The sequence below is a fragment of the Aptenodytes patagonicus genome, chromosome 1 (genome assembly GCF_965638725.1).
Source record: "Aptenodytes patagonicus chromosome 1, bAptPat1.pri.cur, whole genome shotgun sequence".
Lineage (NCBI taxonomy): Eukaryota > Metazoa > Chordata > Aves > Sphenisciformes > Spheniscidae > Aptenodytes > Aptenodytes patagonicus.
In genome coordinates this window covers 76,797,412-76,819,663 of record NC_134949.1, presented here as the reverse complement: position 1 = coordinate 76,819,663, position 22,252 = coordinate 76,797,412, and the positions used below count along the sequence as shown (strand labels likewise).

At 52.0% G+C, this 22,252-nt stretch overlaps 1 protein-coding gene across 1 annotated transcript; it reads left to right on the top strand.

Moving 5' to 3' along the window:
• Positions 1–2,596: 2,596 nt before the first annotated feature.
• Positions 2,597–5,024, top strand: BHLHE41 (basic helix-loop-helix family member e41). Its single transcript, XM_076328772.1, has 5 exons — positions 2,597–2,795; positions 3,066–3,129; positions 3,410–3,517; positions 3,766–3,877; positions 3,991–5,024. Exons 1-5 carry the CDS (start codon positions 2,734–2,736, stop codon positions 5,022–5,024), a joined length of 1,380 nt encoding a protein of 459 aa, XP_076184887.1. The 5' UTR covers positions 2,597–2,733.
• Positions 5,025–22,252: the final 17,228 nt, after the last annotated feature.

The following is a 22,252-nucleotide window of genomic DNA, read 5'->3' as shown; positions in this document are numbered from 1 at the left end:
GGAGGAGAGGAATTTCATGCTGAAGGTGCTTGTTCCTCTCCACTGACTAGCGAGAGAGCCCGTAGCTCCATCTTAGATGTCCAACATGGATGCCCAACTCGGGGCAACCAATGCCACCCTGCATGGCTAGCTACTGCTGGCACATGCCGACACCCCGCAAGTTTCACTTGCAGCCTGCAATCCCCCTTCCCGCGGGAGCAGTCTATATAGTCCAGCCTATGGAACAGTTTGCTTTTCTCACCAGCAGCAGATTCTCCCAACAACCTCTGCAGCGGTCCACAAGCCTCTCCTTCTGACGCTCCCAAAATATAACCTATAGGCACGTGGCATACGTTTATGTTGTTTATTTTTAGCCCCCAGTTTAGTTGCACCGACAGTGTGAAAATGTCATCAGGTTAACAGGGAAAGAGCTGTATAAGCCTGCAGTGCCACTTGCCTGCCTGCCTGCCAAGCAGGAGCCTCCAACACCTCATCAGAGCCTTCGCTGCTCCTAAAACCTCATTCGCACTTTACATACGGGCAGTGTGGTTTCAGCAGCCCCCCGCATGCAGGAATCACGAGTTACCCTCCTGATAAGATTACCTGTAAAGCACGGTCGTTAGAAAGGAACGGTGTGAGGCTCTTGTCTCTCTTTTGGCTGGCGGGGAGGTGCTTTCTGTCTATCGGGGTACTTCCCTCCCAGCTGCTGTGGGAGCCCGAAAACTGCCCCTTTCCTCAGCGCGCGCCGGGATCGGGGGTCACGCACCTCCGGGAGCCGGAGCCCGCGGAAGGGAGGGAGCAAAGCTGAACCAAACGAAAGGCAAGCGGTCAGGGCTGGCAGGGGGGGACAAACACATCCCTGTGGGTCGCCCCCGCTGACACTTCCCGCCGGGAACACCGGCGAGAAAGCCGCCAGCCCGGCCCTGTGTCGGGGGGGGGGGGGGGGGGGGGGGCGCGGGGGGGGGCGCTCCTCTCCCCCCGCACAGCACGCGGGGACGGGGCCGCTGCACACCCCGCACCCCGCACACCCCGCACGTTGCAGGGCCGCACATGCCGCGCCGGCGTGCACGCACAGCACGCGCGCAGGGACACACGCGCACACACAGACAGCGCCTCGGCACGGGGCACGGGGCACGGGGCACGGGGCACGGGGCACGGGGCACGGGGCACGGGGCACGGGGCAGACCATCCCATCTCCTCGGGGCAGCAGCGCCCCCCCCCTTTCCGCTGGCAGGGGGTCCTGGCGGGCTGCCCGCTGCCCGGGGCTGGAGGGTCGTGGCGCCCGGTACCCCGAGCTGGGGGGTGCCCGGTGCCGCCGGGTGCCGGCGCTTGCTGGCGGGGGGCGGCGGGGCAGGGCCGCCCGGTGCTGCCGGCGGCAGTGATGTGGCAGCAGGTCGGGTCACGTTGCCGGCCCTGTGCTCGTACCAGTGTGAGACGGGATTAGGGAGGCGGCTGTCGGTCCCGCCGCCGGCGGGGAGCGGGGGCTGCGCGGACGCGCCCGGCGCGCAGGGACGAGGGCGGGGGCGCCGGGGGGGTTCCCGCCCCGCCCCGCCCCGCCCCGTCCCGGGGCTGCCGCGGCCGGTCACGCCGCACCGTTGCAAATCCTCTCCCAATGTCACCCCCTGCGCCCCGCAGGGATGCGGGCTGCCCGTCGGGAGGGCAGCGTCAAAATACAGATATGCTTGTATTATATGTATACCTATTTTTATGTATGTATGCATACATGTATCTCCGTATGGATGTAAGAAACCATATTGCCGCGGTCTGGCGTTGCAGGCAGATCCGGCTCCCGTCCAAAGGTCGGGCGGGAGAGCCGCCGGGAGCAGCGGCGGCCGGGCGGTATCAGCGGGGGGCGAGAGCTGCGGCACGGCGGCGCCGAGACAGGGAGCGCCCCGCGCCCCGGGCTGCCACTGCCGCACCGCGAAAAACACGCGTGTCCGCGTGTTCGTGCCCACGCATCCGTAAATGCGTATAAAACGTATAGCGAACGTGAGCCCCTGCCCGCCCTCCAGGGAGAGGCTTGGCGGCTGCCCCCCCCCCCCCCCCCCGCCTTGTGTGGGAGTCGCTTTGCCTCACGGGCAGCCGGCGCGCCCCGAGGACAGGGGCTCCATCCCCCGCGGGCACGTTTTCCACGGGCGGCTCTCCTCCCCAAATGCAAATAAAATAACGAAAATAAAATTACAAAAATAATAAAAACAAAATTATAAAAATAATAAAAATACAACAGTAGCGACAGTAATGATGGCAATAACAACGACGATGCTAACGATAACGGCAATAGCAATAACACGGGGGAAAGCCGGTGTCTGGCAGGGCGGCCCCCGCGCCGGCGGCGGGGACCCCCCCCGGCAGCCCGCGGAGGCCCCCCCCCCCCCCGCCTCGGTCCCGCCCGCCCCGCCCCCCGGCCCCGCCCCCCGCCCGCCCGGCGCTCGCCGCACGTGAGCCGGGTGCGGGGCTGGCTGGCGGCGCGCGTGCCCCGCGGGCAGGCACGGCGCGGCGCGGCGGCGGCGGGTGCAAACTCGCGGCGCGGCGTGTGCTGCGGGCGTGCGCGCGGGGAGCGGGAGCGAGGCGGGCAGGGGGAGCGGCAGCGGCGGAGGCAGGGGGGACGAGCCGCCGCAACACTTTCGCCACTGCACGGGAGAGGGGGACGGAGGGCTGCATGTGCACAGCGTCGCTCGCGGATCTCCGAAGACTGATCTCGGCATCCCGCGGGCTCGATCGGAAGCAGCGACGAAACATCGGCCGCTGCCAGACATGGATGAAGGAATCTCCCGCTTGCCGGAGAGGCAGCTGCTGGAGCATAGGGATTTTATAGGGTAAGGCGCCGGGGCAGTATCTCCGTCTCGCGTCTCCACGGCGTTTCGTCTTCTTGAGAAAGTGCTCTGAAGCGCTGGAAGCAGAGCCGGCTCCCCGGCGGGGCGCGGGGCTCGCCTCCCTCCGCGGGCGGACCCGGGCGGTCCCTCGCCCGGCCCTTCGGGCAGAGCGCTCGGCTCCCCGCGCGGCGCCCGGGGTCCGTTCGCCCACTCGAGGAGGTGCTAGGCTAGCTCTCGCTCTTGCCGGTGCTGGATCTTTGTGTTTTCCTCCAGGCTGGACTACCCCTCCCTGTATATGTGCAAACCCAAAAGAGGCGTGAAGAGGGACGAGAGCAAGGTAAGAGTAAGTTTCTGGGGCTGTTCTCCCTTACGCGCCTAATTGGGGGTCGCTGAATTTTACAGCGCAGGTTCACCCCCAAGAGCGTCCCCGGGGGCTGCGCTTTTCACTTCCCCCCCCGAATTGCAAGCGGGTTTACGAGCGAGCTGGCACGGCGGGGAGAGCGGTGCCTTGGCGATAATTTGCGCGGCATGTGGTCGGCATGACATTTGTTTTGGTTTTGATCGTCGTTCCGAGGGACTCTGCCTAACGCTTGGCTTTTCCGGATTTTGCTAATTAGGAAACGTACAAACTGCCACATAGACTGATAGAAAAGAAGAGGCGAGACAGGATTAACGAATGCATTGCCCAGCTGAAGGATTTACTGCCCGAGCATCTGAAATTGACGGTAAGGTGCAGAGGAGCGTATGCGTACAGGCAGATGCAGGCGCCGGCAGCCTGCCCGCTGCGCAGCCCCCGGGGCGGCGGGGGCGCGGGACGCCGGGCTGCCTGCCTGCCCGCCCGCCCGCCCGCGGCGGCGGCCCTGGCCGTAACGCCCCTCGGGGACCAGTTTCCCCGAAGTTACGGAGGCGGCGTTTGGCGGCGGCCGAGCGTGCCGGGAGGTAGCCGAGCCGCCCCCTCCCCTTGCCTTTGCAGACGCTGGGGCACCTGGAGAAAGCGGTGGTGCTGGAATTGACTTTGAAACACTTGAAAGCGCTAACAGCCTTAACGGAGCAGCAGCACCAGAAGATCATCGCTTTGCAGAACGGTAAGCGGGCCCCGGGGGGCGCCGCCGCGGGGGCGGGAGGGAGGAGGCGCGGTGCGGGGCACCCCACGCCGGAGCCGCGGGCAAACGCTGTCCCCTCTTGGTCTCCCCCGCAGGGGAGCGGTCCATGAAGTCTCCCGTGCAGGCCGACCTGGACGCCTTCCACTCGGGCTTTCAGACGTGCGCCAAGGAAGTGCTGCAGTACCTCTCCCGCTTCGAGAGCTGGACACCCCGCGAGCAGCGATGCGCCCAGCTCCTCGGCCACCTGCACTCCATCTCCTCGCAGTTCCTCCCCGGTCCCCAGCTCCTCTCCCCGCCGCCGGGCCCCCTCAGCAAGGGATCCTCATCCTCCTCCTCTGTCTCCCCGCCCGCCCCCCCCTGCGCGCCGGGCCACAAGCCGGAGGGCCAGGCTAACTGCGTGCCCGTCATCCAGCGGACTCACGCCGCCGAGCTCAGCGCCGAGACCGACACGGACACGGACAGCGGCTACGGCGGGGAGGGCGAGGTGCGCCCCGAGCGCGGCCCCGCGGCGGCCGGGGGGGCGCTGCCCGCCCTGGCCATCAAGCAGGAGCCCTCGGGGGACGAGGCGCCCCCCGCGCCCAAGCGGCTGAAGCTGGACCGCGGCGGCAGCCCCCTGCCCGGCCCGCCGGGGCTGGCGGCGCGGGGCGCCGAGGCGGCGGCGGCGGCGGCGGCGGCGGCAGCGCTGGTGAGACCCGACGCCGCCCTGCTGGGCTCGCTGATGGCCCTGGGTGCGGGCGGCGGCGGGGCCCCCTTCGGACAGCCGCCGGCGGCGGCCCCTTTCTGCCTGCCCTTCTACTTCATCTCCCCTTCCGCCGCCGCCGCCTACATGCAGCCCTTCCTGGATAAAGGCAGCCTGGAGAAGTATCTCTACCCCGCCGCCCCCATCCCTCTCCTCTACCCGGGCATCCCGGCCCAGGCAGCCGCCGCCGCGGCCGCCGCCGCCGCCTCTTTCCCCTGCCTCTCCTCGGTGCTCGGCCCCGCCGAGAAGGCGGCCGCCGCCGCCGGGCTGCCCCCAGCGCCCCACCTCCCGCACCCCTTCGCTGCCGCCGCCGGGCTGGCCGCCGCCGCCGAGCCCGGCGAGGAGGCCGAGGCCGCAGCCGCCGAGGAGCCCGGCGCCGAGGGCCCGTGAGACGCCGGCGGCCGGGAGCCCGCACGGGCTCCCCGCCGCCGCTGCCCTCCCCTCGGGCTGGCCGCCCCGCCGCGGGGCGGGGAGGGGCCGTCGGGCCGGCACCTGCACCCCCGGTTTCCTGCGGAGGGCAGGGCGGCGTCTGCAAGGGGTGGCCGGGGCCGGGCCGGGCCGAGCCGGGAGCTGGCGGCCGCGGGGTGCCGGGGCCCGGCCCGGGGAGGCGGCCGCCCCCGCGGGGAGCCCCGCGCCCCGCTGCCGAGGCGGCTGGTCCCGGTGCTGCCCCCGCAGAGGACCGTCAAGGATAAAATTTGCTACTCAGTATTTTTTTAATGTTCGGCTTTATAAATGCATAAATACGTTAAGGAAAAAAAAAAAAAGGAAGAAGGAAGAAAAAATAGTAAGGACACTTTTTTTTTTCTCTCTATAAGGTAACTTAAATGTTGCACCTTATTTGGAATGGGTTTATACAGTGTCCCTAAGTCCCACTTGGGAACTTGCACTTGTTGTCCGGGAGACCTGGGTGGGTTCAGGGTGAGGGCGGGGGGCGGCGAGGCGGGGGAAGAAGGGCAGACCCCGGCACCTGTGCTAGCACTTTATTGAGAACCGGAGGGAGGACGGATGGACCCTGAGCCCAAACCTGCAGTGCCTTGAGCACCCGGGGATGCCGCTGGCTCCAGCGAGTTTTGGGTGTGCAAGGGAAGGAGGGTCAGACCCATCGTGTAACCCTGTGTCTATTTTATAATTTTCTTTCGGCAAAAGTATACAGGTGTGGCAAGTGCATTTGTTCTCACCCTGTCTTTATTTAATTCAGTATAGTCCCGAGAGATTTTCCCCCGAACCTTGCTGTATAAAATGAATGTTTCTGCACTGAACTACAAAAAGAACCGCCCCTCTCTCCCCCAAGAAAACACAGAGCGACTCGTCAGCCTGAACTCATTTTATCCTAAATTCCGAATGACACAAACTGGAGGCCGTGGGTGAACGCCTCACCGTGCAATCGGAAACGGTTAGACCAGTTGGGGTAAGTTTCCCATATGGATTCTCCCCTCGTCCCATGCTCAAATGCCGCGATTTCCCCTTTCTGGAGACAAACCAGACGCCAGATAATCGCACAGATAAAGCTTTTATAATAAGGCTTAAACCAAGACCTTGCCTAGATATTTTTAGTTTGTTGCCAAGGTAGCACTGTGAGAAATCTCACTTGAATGTTATGTAAGAGGTGAGACACAACAGCCTGGCGAGGAGCGAGTACGTATCCGGGGTCTGTCAGTCCGTTTGGTGCATCTGCTGCTGCTGTTGCTACTGTTTGCCTCAAACGCTGTGTTTAAACAACGTTACAAAAAAATCTTACTAGCCTACAGAGTGGCTGTATGTAAATAGTTGTTAATACATCCAATTAATGATGTCTGACATGCTATTTTTGTAGGGAGAAAATATGTGTTAATGATATTTTGAGTTAAATATCTTTTGGGAGGATTTGCTGAAAAAGTTGCACTTTTGTTACAACGCTTATGCTTGATACAAGCTTACGCTGTCTTAAATTATTAAAAAAATAAATCCTGTCTGCAAGAAACCAGCTGGTTTAGAACAGTTTAGTACGTGATATATTAGAGATCAATCTTTATATTCAGTATTTTCCAGCACTCCATGAATTCTATTATCTAAATATTTCCACACTATTTTGTGATTAAAAAAATTCTTACTAAGGAATAAAAACTTTAATACACAAAACGGGGTTGTCTACTAATTAAAAATCTTACGATAATACATAATAATGGCTGCATTGAGCTTCAAAATGTATGATTGTGTGGCTGATGATAATCATTTAATGCCTTTTCACATTTCTAATCTGGGTTCGAATTTGCTTGGTTTCCTTTAACTCACTTTAGCAAACTCTGTTCTAAGAGATGCACGTTTCACAAAGCAAGGTGTAGAGCATGCACGGTGGAACACGCATGTTTCTTCCCGACATCTACTTTTTTCCTCTTCTTTTTGCAAAATACTATCTTAAAAATCAACACTTTACAGCCCTGGTGCTGCGTGGAAGCTATCTTTGTTCACCATGAGCAAACTTCACGACTTGTATGACAATCCAATGATGTATCATAAACTCTGGAGGAATGATGTATGTCCCGGCTTGGAAATCCTCGGGGAAAACTGAACATTGGGGGGGGAGGGGGGAGGAGAGCAGGAGGGGGAATAGAGCGGTGGAAACGGGCAAGTAATTCACAGCATGGAAATGCAGCACCCTAAAGACTTCCACAGATTTAATATCTGAGCCGCGGATCACCTTTTCTTTCAAAAATTCTTCCTGTTCCAGAGAAATAAAGCGAAGAAAACCCTCAAACAGTAGCCAATGTTTATGTAAGAGAGAAATACAAAGGAAGCGTTTCGTGCTCCCTCTACTGGTTCTTCTATACCGGTGACTGTCCTCGGAGCCGCGCTGACAATGAATGAAGTCGCAACGCAAATGTAACAGAAAACTCCTAAGAAAGACGCGTGTTGATTCCAGCAGTCCTTTGAAATATAGGAGGAATTATACATTGGGCGAAAAATAAGCGCTCCTTTTAAACTGTTCAAATGGGATTGTTAAGAAATAGGTATACGCTTTTCACACGGAAGCCCTAGTAAAATTAATTCCTACTAGAAAGAGAAATGGGAAGGCTATCTGTACACATACCAGTGGACACACAGAAGTGCTTTTTCCATAAAGTGATGATAATGGACCAAAGGCCGCTACATTGCATCAGTATACCTGCTGAAGTCAATTATTTGTGGGCTGAAATCAAAGCTTATCACAGGTAATGGAAAGACCTGCGTCTGACTTCAGTCGTCTTTCCGTCCTGTTCTGCGCCTTGCGTTATCACAGGAACAAAAGTGAACTAGCTTCAACCCTTCAACTCGGCAACTCGCCAGCCACTTTACTTTGACCCGCATACTTAAACGGCTTAACGCTTGCTACGTGGCCAGAGTTACACTGGGACGAACGTGCTCATATACTCCAACTCCTCATACCAGGGAGGGAATCGGCCTTGCTGAGCACGAAGCCCTCCCTACCATTTTATTATATGCACAGAAAGGGTGGAGCCACGAGCGCTTTTCAAAAAAACCGTACCCCTCGTGAACAACTTGGGTGGTTTGAAACCTGAGCGTGGGCCAGGCTTTATGTCTTTTTCAAATTTCCAGCCTTTGGGAATATGAATCAGCTTAGATTCCATTGGGCTATAAACCTAGATCCTTATAGGGTTTTATCAATTTCAGTATTTACCATGTACAATAACAGGAAGGCTTATTTTTATTAGCCCTTGAATCAAACGTGCCAAATGACTTCATGCCAAGTTGCAGCATCACTGGAGTCTATTAAATTTTATTGCATAAAACATAAAGACAAAATATGTGCGTTCAGATAATACCAATGCCTAACAAAAGCAAACACGTGGAAAAAAAAGGTTTGTAATTGAGGCTGAGAACCCACTGCTGCCGGAGGCAAAGGGCAAATGACAGGAGGGACCCTACCGTCAGCTTTAATTATTAAATTCCAGGCTTCCTCAGATCCCTTTGGAGCCTAAATCACGTTTCGTTATTTTCTCGAGGTTAAAAAAATCATAGAAGCAACGGACAAGAGCCTGACAGGCTTAAATAGACATTCACTTACGTGCAAATATGTGTTATCAACGCTTGTTATTTCCTGCCTACTTTCTATAACTCTACGATATATGGACTCTCATCTGCACTGCTCAAGCGCTAAGCGTGCAGGACCGGGTGCTACATTTGCTGTACACACTCGAGTACATACTCTATTTTCTCGTAAACCACAAGATAAGGGATGTAAGCTGGCAAATGTATTTTCTTAAGCAATAAACTTTGAAAACAGGTCTTATTTATCCAGTATATTATAGTGGCATGAAAGGCTCTGTTATAGTGTGTTAAACAAACACGGTTGAGATTGTTAAGCCAATGGAAGGTAATATCATGTACCTCCCACTGAAGGCAATGAAAGTTTTATGTTTGTGCAGTTATAGGACTCAAATTGACTATCAGCCCTGTTTAAGAAAGGCCTGACCTACCAACTAGGTCAATGTGAGTCCTTTCCTCGAGCGTAATGGGCTTTGGAGTAGGTCCTAAGCCTATGTTTTGGGGCTTGTTTGTTTAATTGTCACTTCTAGTCAGGGCAGACTGAATGTCTTCGACATCCAGCAAACCCGGGGACTGTGCGCAATGTCTGTTTCAGCACCGGTAAACCCACAGTCTGCCCTGTGCCCTGGGTCTGGCAACGTATTTCCTTTTCCTTTCAGACACCAGCTGCTGGAGTCATGTGATCTCTGCCTTCTTTGAGAAGTTTCCTGCCTGCTAGTTGCAGAAGTGAACTTGAAAGCATGACCTCAAAGAAAGCAAGTAACAAAAATGCCAAATTTCCTCTCCGCAAAAAAAGACTTGGATTGTTTTAGAGCCAGTTTCACTCAAGAAAGTCTGAATCTCTATTTACTATCTCTGGTTATACTGCAGTCTCAGTAGCTCACTGCAAAGCAGCAGAGAGAAGCCAGTGGCTCACCTGCCACTAGCAGCGGCCATGCAAGTCCTAGGCACGTGTGGGCTGGGCGTGAGCAAGGGTGAGCTGCCACTGTCACTTCACCCTCTGCATCCTTCCTGTGGCTACGGCATTTCAGTCTCCGGGGCTGTCAAGCTGTCACAAACACTAAACTCATCGCAGCCTCAATTACAGCAGTGCCGCGGGCTGCACGGAGCTGCCCTGCCCCAGGCCGAGCAGCAGAAGCTGTTCTGCCTCACTGAACTCACCGGGCACCCAGTGGCAGTGCACCTGCTGCTGCCGCTGCTGCCCTTTCCTGGGGTGCAAGCATGCCTCTTCCTGCCTGGCACTCCCACCGCGCCCCGGAGGAGGCAGGTCACGCCTGGGACAGGCGGGAAGACGTGACCCTGTGTTTCAAAAAGCAGGGACTGTGGTCCCAGGCAGCTCTACTGGGTCACGGGGGCCAGGGAGAGTTCTTTTTCCTGCCTCCATAAAGGCCTGTGGTTGTTTGGGGGGTTTTTTACTTTTATATATTTTTAATATATATATATATCAAATTTGTATATTTTTAAAATATATATATATTTCCCTGTCCCCATTTGTCCTGCTTTAGTTTAAAAGCAGGTGCACTGATTTTCACTACTCTTTACAGATTTTTTGACCTCAGCTGAGATCTTCTGGGATCAAATTAGAAATGCAGATTTGTTCCTTATTAGAAGCACATCCACATTCCCTTCCCCCTCACCGTTTATCACAGTGAGGTGCTTGATCTAACAGAAACTACACGATACGAACTAGCGCAAGTCTTTGGTGAGTGCTTCGGGAATTGGTCCCCTCAGTCCCCCGATATCAGCAGTTCCCTGACTGCAGACATCTGCTGGGCATTGCTGTCTGCACGATTGCAGCCCCCCAGCCAGAAAAGGGAAGCTACTCCTAATTTCATCTCGCTTGTTTTGCTCTCAGAGCTCAAAGGTGAGTCTAGCTCTCGTTCTAAAACGCTTCCATCCAGACCAAAACCTGGAGAACCAGTTACCAAAAAAGAAACCCTTGTGGCCAGGTCACTCTCACAACTGAGCAATTTCTAAACAACCACCTCAGGAAAAGAGCTATGTAAATATGGCACCTTCTTACTCAGCAGAAAATTGGCTCCCCGAGTGTGTTTGGAGTAATACCCGCACTACAGAGCCAACTGAGCTGACAGATACTGATGTGAATTCTATTCTCACTGTACTTCATCGACAAAATTGCTAAGGCTCTAGCCCTGCACTTGGCAGCAGGCAGGCACGCAGCTTTGCTTACACATAACCTTGTTTGCGAAGAAGCCCATCTACAGAGGAGCCGTAGTTCATCTGCATGGTACTAGTTACAGCATTAAGGGCTTCAAACTTGGTTAGAGCCCACTGAATTGACTTCAGGTTTGGATCCTGTGAGTAGTGACCCCGATTAGGATTTCTGTGGTATGGCGATCACAGCTTCCAGTAAAGGTTGTAAGACTGGGCCCTAGGTTCCAGCTGCAGGACCTGCTTTTCTCCTTGGCTGGAATATGAGTATCTCCATCAAAAACAAATGGAAACAATCATAAGCCACCGAGGGCAGACTCTGTAACAATAAGGCAGCCTGAGATGCAGAAAAAAAGCTTTTCTTGGCAGCAAGATCTCCAAATGTGTTTGCAGGAGTAGCAGCCAGAGAAACAGAATGTCTTTTTTTCACGTGCAGGTTGAACTCTCTTATTCTGCAAGTGACCAAAGAGGCTGAGAAGAACAGCCCACCTAAACACGGAAATTCTATTTTATGTTATCCTTGAAAAGAAAGAGACTGACTTAGCTAATCTGCGTTTGTGCAGACGGTAGAAGAAGTAAAGCAGCCCAGCGGTACTTCTGAGTGCGTGGCTGTCTGCGCGCCTACCTCTGGTTTTAAAAGCCAGTGCTTGTACACACGCGTTAGGGCTGGATGACAATTCTGGGAGACACAGGCACACAACCGGAGCGGGGAAAGAAGTCGTTCAGGTCATTTTGTCACAGAACTGTCTGCATTCCCTTTAGAGTTTCGCACCGGCGCCCAGAAGGCCGGCAACAGTTGGTTTGCCGCGGAAGAATGGGATCGGACCTGCCCGGAGGCAGGTCCGCCACAGAGGAGAACACCGCGACCGGGGCTCGCTCTGAGCCCCACAGGGCTCCGCGTGGGATCGCCGGGATCGCGCCGAGAGCCGCCTCAGCAGGTCGCCTGGCGGTAAAGCTGCCCCGCCGCTCCGGCTCGCCGCTGTCCGAAGCGCGCGGCCGCCCCTGAGGCGGCCGGAGGCACCAACAGCAGCCTCGCGCCGCCGCCGCCGCCGTCACGGCCGTCACGCGCGCGCCCACGTGACCCCGCGCACGCTGCCCGGCACGTGCGCGCGGGCCGCGCCGGTGAGGGGGGGGAAGCGCGAGGGGGGCGGGGCCGTGGCCGTCCCCGTCTCCCGGCAACGGCGCAGGGCTGCGGGCCCGCCCCTCCCGCGGCCCGCAGCGGCCGTTGGCAGTTGGGGAGGTCGCGCCCCTCCTCGCGGAGCCGCCGCCCGGGCGCTGGGGGCGGCCCGCACCGGCGGGGGAGCGCGGGCGTTACCTCAGGCTTAGCGGCCGCCGGCCCCGTGGCGGCGAGTGGCGACTCCCCTGAGCAAACGGCCGCCGCCGCCCTGGCCGGGCCCCGGTCGCCGCGCTGCTGGCTGGCTGCCGAGGCGGCTCCGGGCGAGGGACTGCCCCGCGGGCGGTGCCTCTCGTCGGCTGACGGCGGCTGCGGGCCCCGCCGGCCTCCGCCCGCCCGGGGCGAACGGGGGCGGCTGCCGGTGCACGCAGCCGGGAAAGCGCCGCCGCGGGACAAACGTCCGCGGGTTCAGGGCTCACCCGGGGCGGGTACAGCTTCACTCGGAACCCCTGGCCGGGCTGGCAAACCCGTTACAGGGATCAATCGGGTGTTGGCAGCCCCGTGTGGGCTTCGTGGCTTGGCGGTCTTACGAGGAAACTGAATTTGCCTTTGTCCCTTCAAGCACCCCCTGAGCGTACCATGTACGTGCGGTGAAGTGGCACTCGTGGCCTTTGGACTGTGTCTGTAGAGCTAATAACGCCAGCAATGTCACTGCAGATTAGGGGAGATGGTAAGTTTTAGCACTGCCTGGGGGCAGCATTCAAGGTTTAAAACAAGTTGGATCTGGAGCCCTGGCATTCAAGAGGTTTGCTCAATGCATTTTGAGCAAACAGAATGCAATATTATGCAGGTATGGACCAATTCTGCTTTCTTGTACAGAAAATAACAAAGACCAAGAGGTTTGTAGCCCTTGAAGGCATCAGCTGGAGGGCTAATAAACCATGATAGGGGAACTCCTTAGTAGAGGCTGTTTTTTCACTTTGATTCTTCTTAAATAGTAATGTTGTTACTGTGAAGGTCTATGGATATAAGCGAAGCATGGTCTGTAGGGGAAGGCAAGACCTTTTCTTAGCACAGCTGATACCGCTGGAAAACCAGACTAGCTTTCAAATGCCCCAGCCTTTTCGTAGCTTCACAAAAGGACTTCAGCACCAGGAGGGCTTAACCCCCAAGCAGAATCTGCTACACGTTTTATATACCTGAACTTTTTATTTATTTAGGAGCTGCCAGTCCTCCCTTACCCTGCCTGTCATGTACCCAGTCCCCCCACGTACGTGTGCTTCCGAGACATACCTCGGAAAGCCCAAGGTGGGAGGACCGTGAATGGCATCCTGTGGACCCTCCTCCTTGGGCCAGGGAAAGGCATTGATACCAGCCGCAGCAGCTCTTGCTTGTTTGTTTCCTACTGCAGCCAAGGGGCCCAGAGCAGTCATCGGTCCTGGCCGCAGCATAACCCTGCTGCTGCTCACATGACACAGTCTGGACACAAGAGCCATGGGGTTCTGCGTGAGAGCCACAGCCACCCTGCGGACAGCTGCCTGGGACATGAATTCACCACAGCTGGTGGGACCAGAAGAGAGCCATACAAACTAGTTAATAGGACACATCTGTACCCCCTGCCCGCTCTGGGCCTCGGATGATTTCACTGCCTTCTACTCGGATCTTGGCCCGAAAGCCTTTCACAGAGGTAGATGCATAAATCAGTGTGTTTTTCAACAGCTAAACTAGATTTGCTATCTTTATTTCAAAACTGTCGGCGGTGGCAGCACTCACCAGGTGGCAGGGGAGGCTGGAGCTGGAGGCACCTGTTGGACAGCACAGAACAATCGGAAGATAACGCAGTCATCTGAGAGGGGAAACCTAGATTCCAGCCCTGCTTTACAGCATGTTTATGCATTTTACATTACAGACCCACTGGAAAAAAACCCAAAAACCTTCACAGGAGCTGGGGTAGGAACTGGCACTCTGGTTTCCTCTTCCCCCAAGTGAAGACCCTAATCAATAGGCTAAAGGTATTTCCCAGTAAGTGACTGCCTAATTATTCTGTGCAAACTAGGACAAGATCCACAAAAGAAACAGCATACGCATCTCTGAGAACAGCTTTTGGCCAGGGCCTTCCCACAGGGAGCGGGAGATGCAGAGGTGAACCTCCTTGGAGGAAGAATATTCAATCCCAATCACGTACAGAGAAAGAAATGTTCTAGTTACCAAACTATTATTCAAATGCAGGGCTGCTCCTCTTCCAGCTGCAGCTTTTTGTGTGAAGAGCGGTGCCCTCTGTTGTTCTAGAGAGAAGCTGCTATGTGTTAGGGGACTGAAAGCACGAACGCGGGGTTGGTTTGTTCTTTTCCAGTACTGCAAACTCTTACAGATGCCCTGATTTTGACATAGAGGCAGTTTGCTGGGTCTGTCATGCTGAATGCGCTACAACCGGGACTTCAGTTTCCAGAGTGAAGTCAGGAAGGAGGCATCTGTAGAGGGGTATGTATCAACACGAGTAGGAAAAAACTGTTTAATATCAGACTGCTTAAAAAATAGAAAAGGTGTGTAGAATAGGCAAGAACTGCTTATTACAGATGCTACCAAGGTAACTGAAGAGTATGGGAATGTGTGTGGGTAAGGGTCAGAGTTAAGGCTGCCTGTGCATCCTTCAACATCTCCTGACATCTGAGAGAGAAGGAGCTACCGTGGCCTAACGAGCTGCCGTCATTGGACAATCCTTGTAGGCACTCCTAGTCCATCTGTAAAGAAAAATGTGATTGTGTAAACCCGGGCTGCACGTGTTCCTGCTCCTCGGCACAACAGAGAGAAGTTGTATGCTTGGGTTGCAATTTGTTCTACAGAGCAGAGAAATAAGAAAGTAAAGATATATCCATCTGTCTGCAAAACATGAAGTAGCTTTGCAAAATGCCTAACACAACTGGTCATGGGGCCAATTCCGGTGTTGTAAATTACGAGGTAAGTACAGTTATTTAAAATGACCTTTGAGAGTAATCTGTGTGCCATGCCCCAGGAGCCATCCATGGGAAGCGTGCTCCCATCAGTGTCCCGCCAGGCCCAGAAGGTATTTCCAAGCTGTTTGCTGCGGTTGCTGAACATGCTGAGTCTGCAATAACTGTTTTTAAAAGTACACAGTAATGTCATGGGGTTGCTTGAGTTTAGCAACCCCAGGGCAATACATTCAAAGGGGTAGAGGGCAATTCAGTTGCTTGTCAAGTCAGTGAGAAGGTACTGCACCTCCCTTCCTTTTGCTTTACTCTGAGATGATCTATACCTTCTCCAGGAACAAAGCTGCCTGGTCTGGAATGGCACGCTAGTAGTTTAGGGCTACCCTAGCATTTTCCCTAGCGGGTATAGTCAAATCATTTGTATTTGTCCAAGCTTGTGAAGAGGGGATCTCCTCCCTTTCCCCAGATGCTCCCAATGAGTCCATGTGACAGTGCCTTCAAGATGCACGCCTGCCCCTTTGACTGAAGGCACCTCCACGTTACAGGAGAGTCTCAAGCTTCTGGCTGGGCCAGGAGGAGCAGAAAGGCCGTTCAGAACCACTGCCTCACAACTGCGTGCTGCACAGCCGAGAACCCTTTTTTCCTTCTGCTCTGTCCCCGTTATCAGTACCGCGAGGTAGCTGAAGCTGCCATTCAGCCACGCAGTAGTGAACCGTAGCAGGAACACCACTGTGAAATGCCAACTTTTTTGGGTGTATGGTTTCAAACCACTGTAGCTTCTTGGGTGGCTTCAAATCTAAATATAATCACAGTTGGCTCTTTCTAGTTTTGCTGCACGGCTTTTCTAGCAAAACAGGTAACTTGCATATGCTGACAAGAGAAGCAATAAGCTAAGTACAGTTACCTGAAGAAGAAATCAGAACAGACTCAAAGTTTTAACCCCAAACACAGCCACTCCAGAATTGCATTGCTCAGATGGAGTTCCTTTTAGTAATACCCCTCAGTTACCTTTTCACCTTCAGCTTTAATCAGACATGGAGGCAGTGAAATGCAGTGAGTCCATCTGCTGTGCATCAGACAGCATGTGCATTTCTATAGCCAAAATGAGACAGAACAACGCCAGGAAGATTTCCCTTATTCTTAGTTCAGAGTTTTAAGAATAATGTACATATCAAAGGTGAAAAACTGATGGAGGTAACTGGAGTCTTGATGATCTGCACTACAAGAAAACACAAACCTGACACTTTATCATAGAATAGCTTGTTATTATTGGTGTTAATTTTGACTTCCCCGCTTTGCAGTCCCCGCCAAAGAACTTAAAACAAATGGGCTTAATTCTGCAAGGAGCTGAACTCCTTCTGCATATGCTGAAACCAGTGTGCTAAAATCAATGGAGATGAAGACACTCATTTTGCAGAGTAAAGCTTTAAGTTTAAAACAGACTCATTAGATCTCACAGGTAAAAGCTTTATTGGTCGAACCTGGCGCAACGCTTGCAAAAGGAGAGATTAAGAGTCACTTCTTTTGAAGTGCTTAGATTGCTTAGTTTGGAAGGGAGATAAATCCTCTGCTATCAGGAAGAGGTTTAACCTCTGACTGAAGGGTTAGGGAAAGCTTCCCCTCCAAGTAGGTTATTTCGGTAACTCCAGACCAGGGTACTCTTTACTATTGAGCCGCCTGTGCCCATTCAGCTCTTGCTATAGAGCTAAAGGCTGAATGCTAGGCCAGATGGCCCTCCAGCCTGACTGAACCGTTGTTGGACAACGCTGTATTTCTGTCTGATCAGAACAGACTTTTTAGTGAAAGATCCATATACAAAAGTAGGTACATGGAGATGAAGGGCATGTACTCCTTCTGTGAAGGCCCTTCACCTCCCTGGGCCTTAGTTTCCCAAGATGACAAAAGGGATAATGATATCTAATGACTTGACTACATACATATATGTGTGTGTGCACATATAAAAAAATGTATATGCTTGGGATCATTGTTATTCAATGATAGTAACGTAAGAAGATAGTTTTTATTTCTTGGGAATTTTAGGCTGTGTTCCAACAATGAACAAAGAGATGTCAAACAACCAATTTCACTGGGTACTCACGCTTCTCAGGCTACTGAGCCTGGTTTTGCAGTTGCTCACAGCACCCAAAGTACGTGCTTGTCCTGTGTGACTGCACGCCTGGGGCAGGCCAAGTCCATTTTTCCTAGCAAAGGAGAGATGTGTTCCTAGAAGTAGGTGCTTCCTGCTGTACAGTTCCTCAGATGACCACGGACAAAGGTAGCAGCAAGAACTTTATTGAGCAGGACGTGAGATAAGATGCCGTTGGACTGATTATTCATTGCCTCATCAAATGCCAGCAGCTGCACTAATTATTACCTAAATGAGTTCAGATGGCAACATCTTAAAATGATCTTTAGTCTCAGAACTGAGCAGTGGGGTTGAGTCTCTGTGCTTGGGCATGCTGAAGGGTGCTCATTCTGTGCAGGTCTCCAGAGTAAGTGCAGCTGAGGTGTTTGTTAATTAAATTTATTGAGAGCATGTAGAAAACACTTTGGAATCAGGAAACAACCAAAGAAAGGCACCCTCCTATAATTCTAACCCTTGCGCGCTTCATCTCTTCAGCCCCTAATACCAAAGAGCACTTAGGCATCCACGGACTGCCGTGAAATAGCAGCCTGTCACGGTGGATTACTAGTTGCTTGCACAGTGTTAGAACATCATCAGACTTGTGGAAACACTGGAACATTTAGGACCACACCAAGGAAATCTCAGCCTGATCAGTCAATCGTTTCTATCGATTAGGTACAACACACTCCCACATAGCACTTGCAAAAGGATTTAGGCTGCCTCTTGTAATAGCATCGCTTTGCAAGAAGAATAGTGTTGAGCAGAAGTTGAAATGAGAAAGTCTTATTCCTTTACTTGCCTTTCCTTTTTGCCCCTTTAGAAAAATAAATCCATTTAAACTAAACAAGAATTCACCTTCAGAAACCTCCAGCTTCCCTCAGCATGTCTGCATCTTGCTCTCACCGTAACGTAAAACTAACTCAGAGTGACTTCTTGTCATCCTCTCGGTACGATATAAAAATATGCTTCACTGCAATAGTACCTAGATGGCACAGCCAAGATCGGGGCCACATTGCGCTAAGCACCATTTGCCAAATAGGAAACGAGATGCTGTTCCCCACAGGGCTTGCAGTATATATAGACAAAGTCAAAGGGGATGAAGCAGTATTATCTCAAGCTTACAGCTGGGGGACTCCAGTCCAGAGGGATTGTAGTAGCTTGCCCAAGGTCACACACAGGAAATCTGTGGCAGAGCTGGGAAACGAAACAAGAGCTTCCCAGTCCCAGGCAAATACGCCAGGCACAGGATAATCTCTAAAATGGAATGCTTCGACCCACATCTGTACAGGTTTCAGAAAGCTACCAAGCCTGAGCCCTCCTCACAGAAACTGCATCATGTGTGCGTCAGCTACACACACGCTGTGACTAGGACGTGGTTCTTTACAAATATGCTCTTTCAGAAAGGACACAATAATACTTAAAGATGGAATGCTGCGTATTTTACACGATTCTCTGTCATGTGCTACATATGCCTATAAAACCTGCTTTTCAACTAGCTGCACGGCTATGCTGCTCCAGGCATGCCGGCATGTATTGCTGCCCTCTCGTGTAGACCTTGTTGTAATTGCAGTGATGTGACAGAGTTGAGAGGGCAAGATTATCTGGTGCCCTGCATCTAGCGTAACCTTTCACACCAGCTGTACAGCTAATGGACATCGTTACCCTTCTCATTTAGCCGTGTCGCTGTCTTGTCCATGCTCGTTTTGTACATGAGAGAAACTACATGACAATGGGGAATCCAGGTCATAGTCCTGGTAACCACGATGCAGATTTGCTAGGTCAAGAGAACAGTTAAGACAACTTTGTAGCAACAAAGCGTAGTTAAAGGTTGGCTGCTGTTCTCGGGTTTCTCTTCAGCTTTCCAGAAGGGGCAGTTCTACCTCATTGATCAAAGTTCACCTCAGGTCGATTGTGACTGCTAAAGTCAAATCATCTTTTCTGGGCACATAACATTTAATGAAAAGCAGTTTGGTACACCTGATAAAAGGGATATGCTATTGCAGGTTGTGACAGGTACTAATTTTTGAGAAGCTTCATAGGCAACAACAAAGAAATTCCACTTATTCCCCACTTAAAGGCTGGCCTGAATTTTAATTTAGCAACAGCTACTGGTGGTACCCTGTGATACCACGTCACTGGCTCTAAAGCTGGATGCTTCCTTTAACTTTCCATCACACAGGTAGTGAAAGGAACTTCAGGGCAAATACGAATCAGGTTAAAGGTGTTTTACTCCGTGTACTTCCCCCCTCCCTCTGCCTCCCCCCCCCCCCCTTTTTTTTTTGTTTTAACAAGAAGCCTTCCCTTTTAAAACACCCAGGCAGGTAACTCTTGGCACTCATTTGTGTTTCATTGGATAAGGGGTTTTTTAAGTGGACCTTTCATAAGCCCAGCTGGAGCTCTTCTGAATATTTTTCTTCAAACTTTTGCTCATTAAAAAGAAATCATAGAAAACTTTTCTTCCCTCCACCTTGACCCAGGATTGAATATTAGGTCTTTTATATTGCATTTTCTCACTAATTCTTTCAGTTACTTATTGCCTTCCTCCTTCTGCAGAGGGGTAAAGCAAGACAAAGTACGTAGCTGAAACAATAGGCACAAAATAGCATATGCAAAAAAGATGCACAGAAAGGGAAAACTATAGCTTGAACAATAGCATCATTCTCTATTTTGCAGGAACAGTATATATGAAAGCATGCTATTGGGGAACAAGCCAATACATAGGTAATTAATAAAGTAATTGCATTATGAGACAGGGGTGTAGGACATAGCTTATAACTGTTGCAGGCCAAATCCCATTCATCAGCGTGTTACTGTACAGGAATCCATCCTGCTGATTGGACTTCACACTGTTTTCATAGCTCTGCTGCTCCTTGATATACCTGTGACTCAGAGGACTGGAAACAGATAACAAAGTCTCATATACTTAACCCGTGTGGACCGACGCAAATACTGGAGATTAACACCCAACTGCCAGCTCTCGCAGCTGAAGACCCATTCTGCCGTAGCTGTATTTCACCTCCTTCAACTTCTGGATGACTGAACCAAAAAGTGTGACGATACTGTGATGACGCTCTCGCACTCCACAAGAGATTGCAGAGATCCCTGCAGCCTTTCTATAGCCAGGGATTCAGATCAGAAAAGCCTCTCTAGAAATCAAACTTCAGTTTGCACAAGGGATGGACGCCTGTCTTAGCCAGGAGTCAGTGCAGAGCAAACACACATTCACAGGAGAGAAACACCAGGGCTGTCTATATGACAGCAAGGAGGTTTCTTGCCTGGGGGAGGCACAGACAGACCCACCAGAAGTGGCATGAGGACACTGGCAACGTCTGAGTTGATCAGACAAGTGGTAAGGTTGCTCAGTTAAGTTTATCATCATCTCTGTTTGCATCGAGTTCCTTGTTGCACTAGCACATGCTGAAGAGGCTCTTTTCAAGTCACCCACCGGACAGTAGCTCGTGTTTAAGAAATCAGCCCCACAGTGTGCTGACCTGACAGCACACAGAACAAGGAACTCGCTGCAAAGGATGCAAAAAAAGTACACTGCATACCCACCTGGAAAAACAGACCCAGTGAGATTGTCTACATCCAATATTTCTGGAGAAAGTTAATGATGAAGCAGCGGCTGACCTAGAAAACACTCATTAACACTAGCTACAATACCAAAGGTAGAAAATATATCATTTTCAAGAAAGGCAATAATGGGGACTGTTGCTTATTGTGCCCTAATTCAGATATTAGACAACTTAGTTGAAACAATCATTAAAAATTGGGATTATAGAGAAATACCACCTAGGTGACAAAGATGTGACAGGCAGAAGAACTCAGTACAGCTTCTAAACGAAACGGACCATTGATCTGGTCTTGGTTTTGCAACTCATTAGAGGTCCAGTTACACTGAGCTAGTTAGTGCTGCGGCAGTCACACAGAAATATACCACTTTGTTCTTTAAAGGCAAAGCAAAAGATCAGAACCATTAGCTGTACCCCCGGCTCTACTGAGCATGCTGGGAAACCTTATTTACCACAAAACCCAGCCAGTTGACTTGCACAGAAGCAGAAAAGGGTACCTTCTCAGGAGCAGAGGTCCTCTACAACTTGCGTGGTCCTGCCAATACGAATGCCACGTGCTAGGGTTTCAGCGAAGCTCATGACATTCTTTGTCTTATCGCCAGTCAACAGTGCTACTACTGTTAGCTCATTTCTCCTCACATCTAATGAGATTAGGCTCCAGTAGGCTTAGGAAAAGCCATTTGTTGGGATATTAGACTAAGGACTGCATTTGGATGGCTGAAATCACAAGTCCCCAGCTGTGGCAAGTTCCCTGCCTTGATTAACTCAAATGATCTCAAGCGATCTTCACAGGCCCTCCGGTCTTCAGCACAAGGACTAAGCCTGAATCGGATCTTCAGTTCCTTGTTCAAAGCTTAATTTCATCCTGCTCCCTGAAGCATCTTGTGCCTGGTGTTTGTTGTGTGAAGATTCTGTACATTCAATTCCTCTCCCAGATCATCTCCAAACAAACCCCTGCCTCTGCTTTAAGTTACACTTCCTCTGGGTCGCTGACCAATTGTATCTTTTCAGGATTAATACTAATCTCAGTAACAGTTCCTCAGTTGAAAACAAGCTACTCCATTCTCTTACAGTTCCTGGGCTATATCTGATTAAAATACAGCATGTGCACACTTTATGGTAGAGGACCTCTCTTGTCTTCCATAGAGTCCCCACACCAACCCGTTGTATGTCGCACGCCTCCAAGTAAATTGCCATTTAGGAGTGTTCATTGTGTCCTGATGCTCGACACACGGCCATTTCCGAAAGCGTTTGAGCTCTAGACACACCGAGCATTACCTTGGCCTGCTTTCAGGCTCAGTGTTGTTTGACACGCAGAGTTCCAGTAGCTGTGTCACGAGATGTGCGCGAGATGTACGCTGCAATTCCAGCAAACCATGAACTGTAAAGACCCAGAGTTTCAGAGGGGAGTTTATTGTATGGGAGCATATCCAATATCTTTTGTCAACCATTCATGAGAATAATAAAAAATAGAAGCTTTTTAAATGACAAAAAATATAGTTACATATAATACAGATTTTCATCTTGCATTGAAGCAGAGCAGTAATAGAATCCTCACTCGTGTTTTCACAGTTAGTTTGCATTGCTTCTCTAGGTTAAAGCGTCAGCAACTCAAATCTTCCAGTCAGAACCCCTAGTTAGTAGTTTCACGGGGTGACCATCAG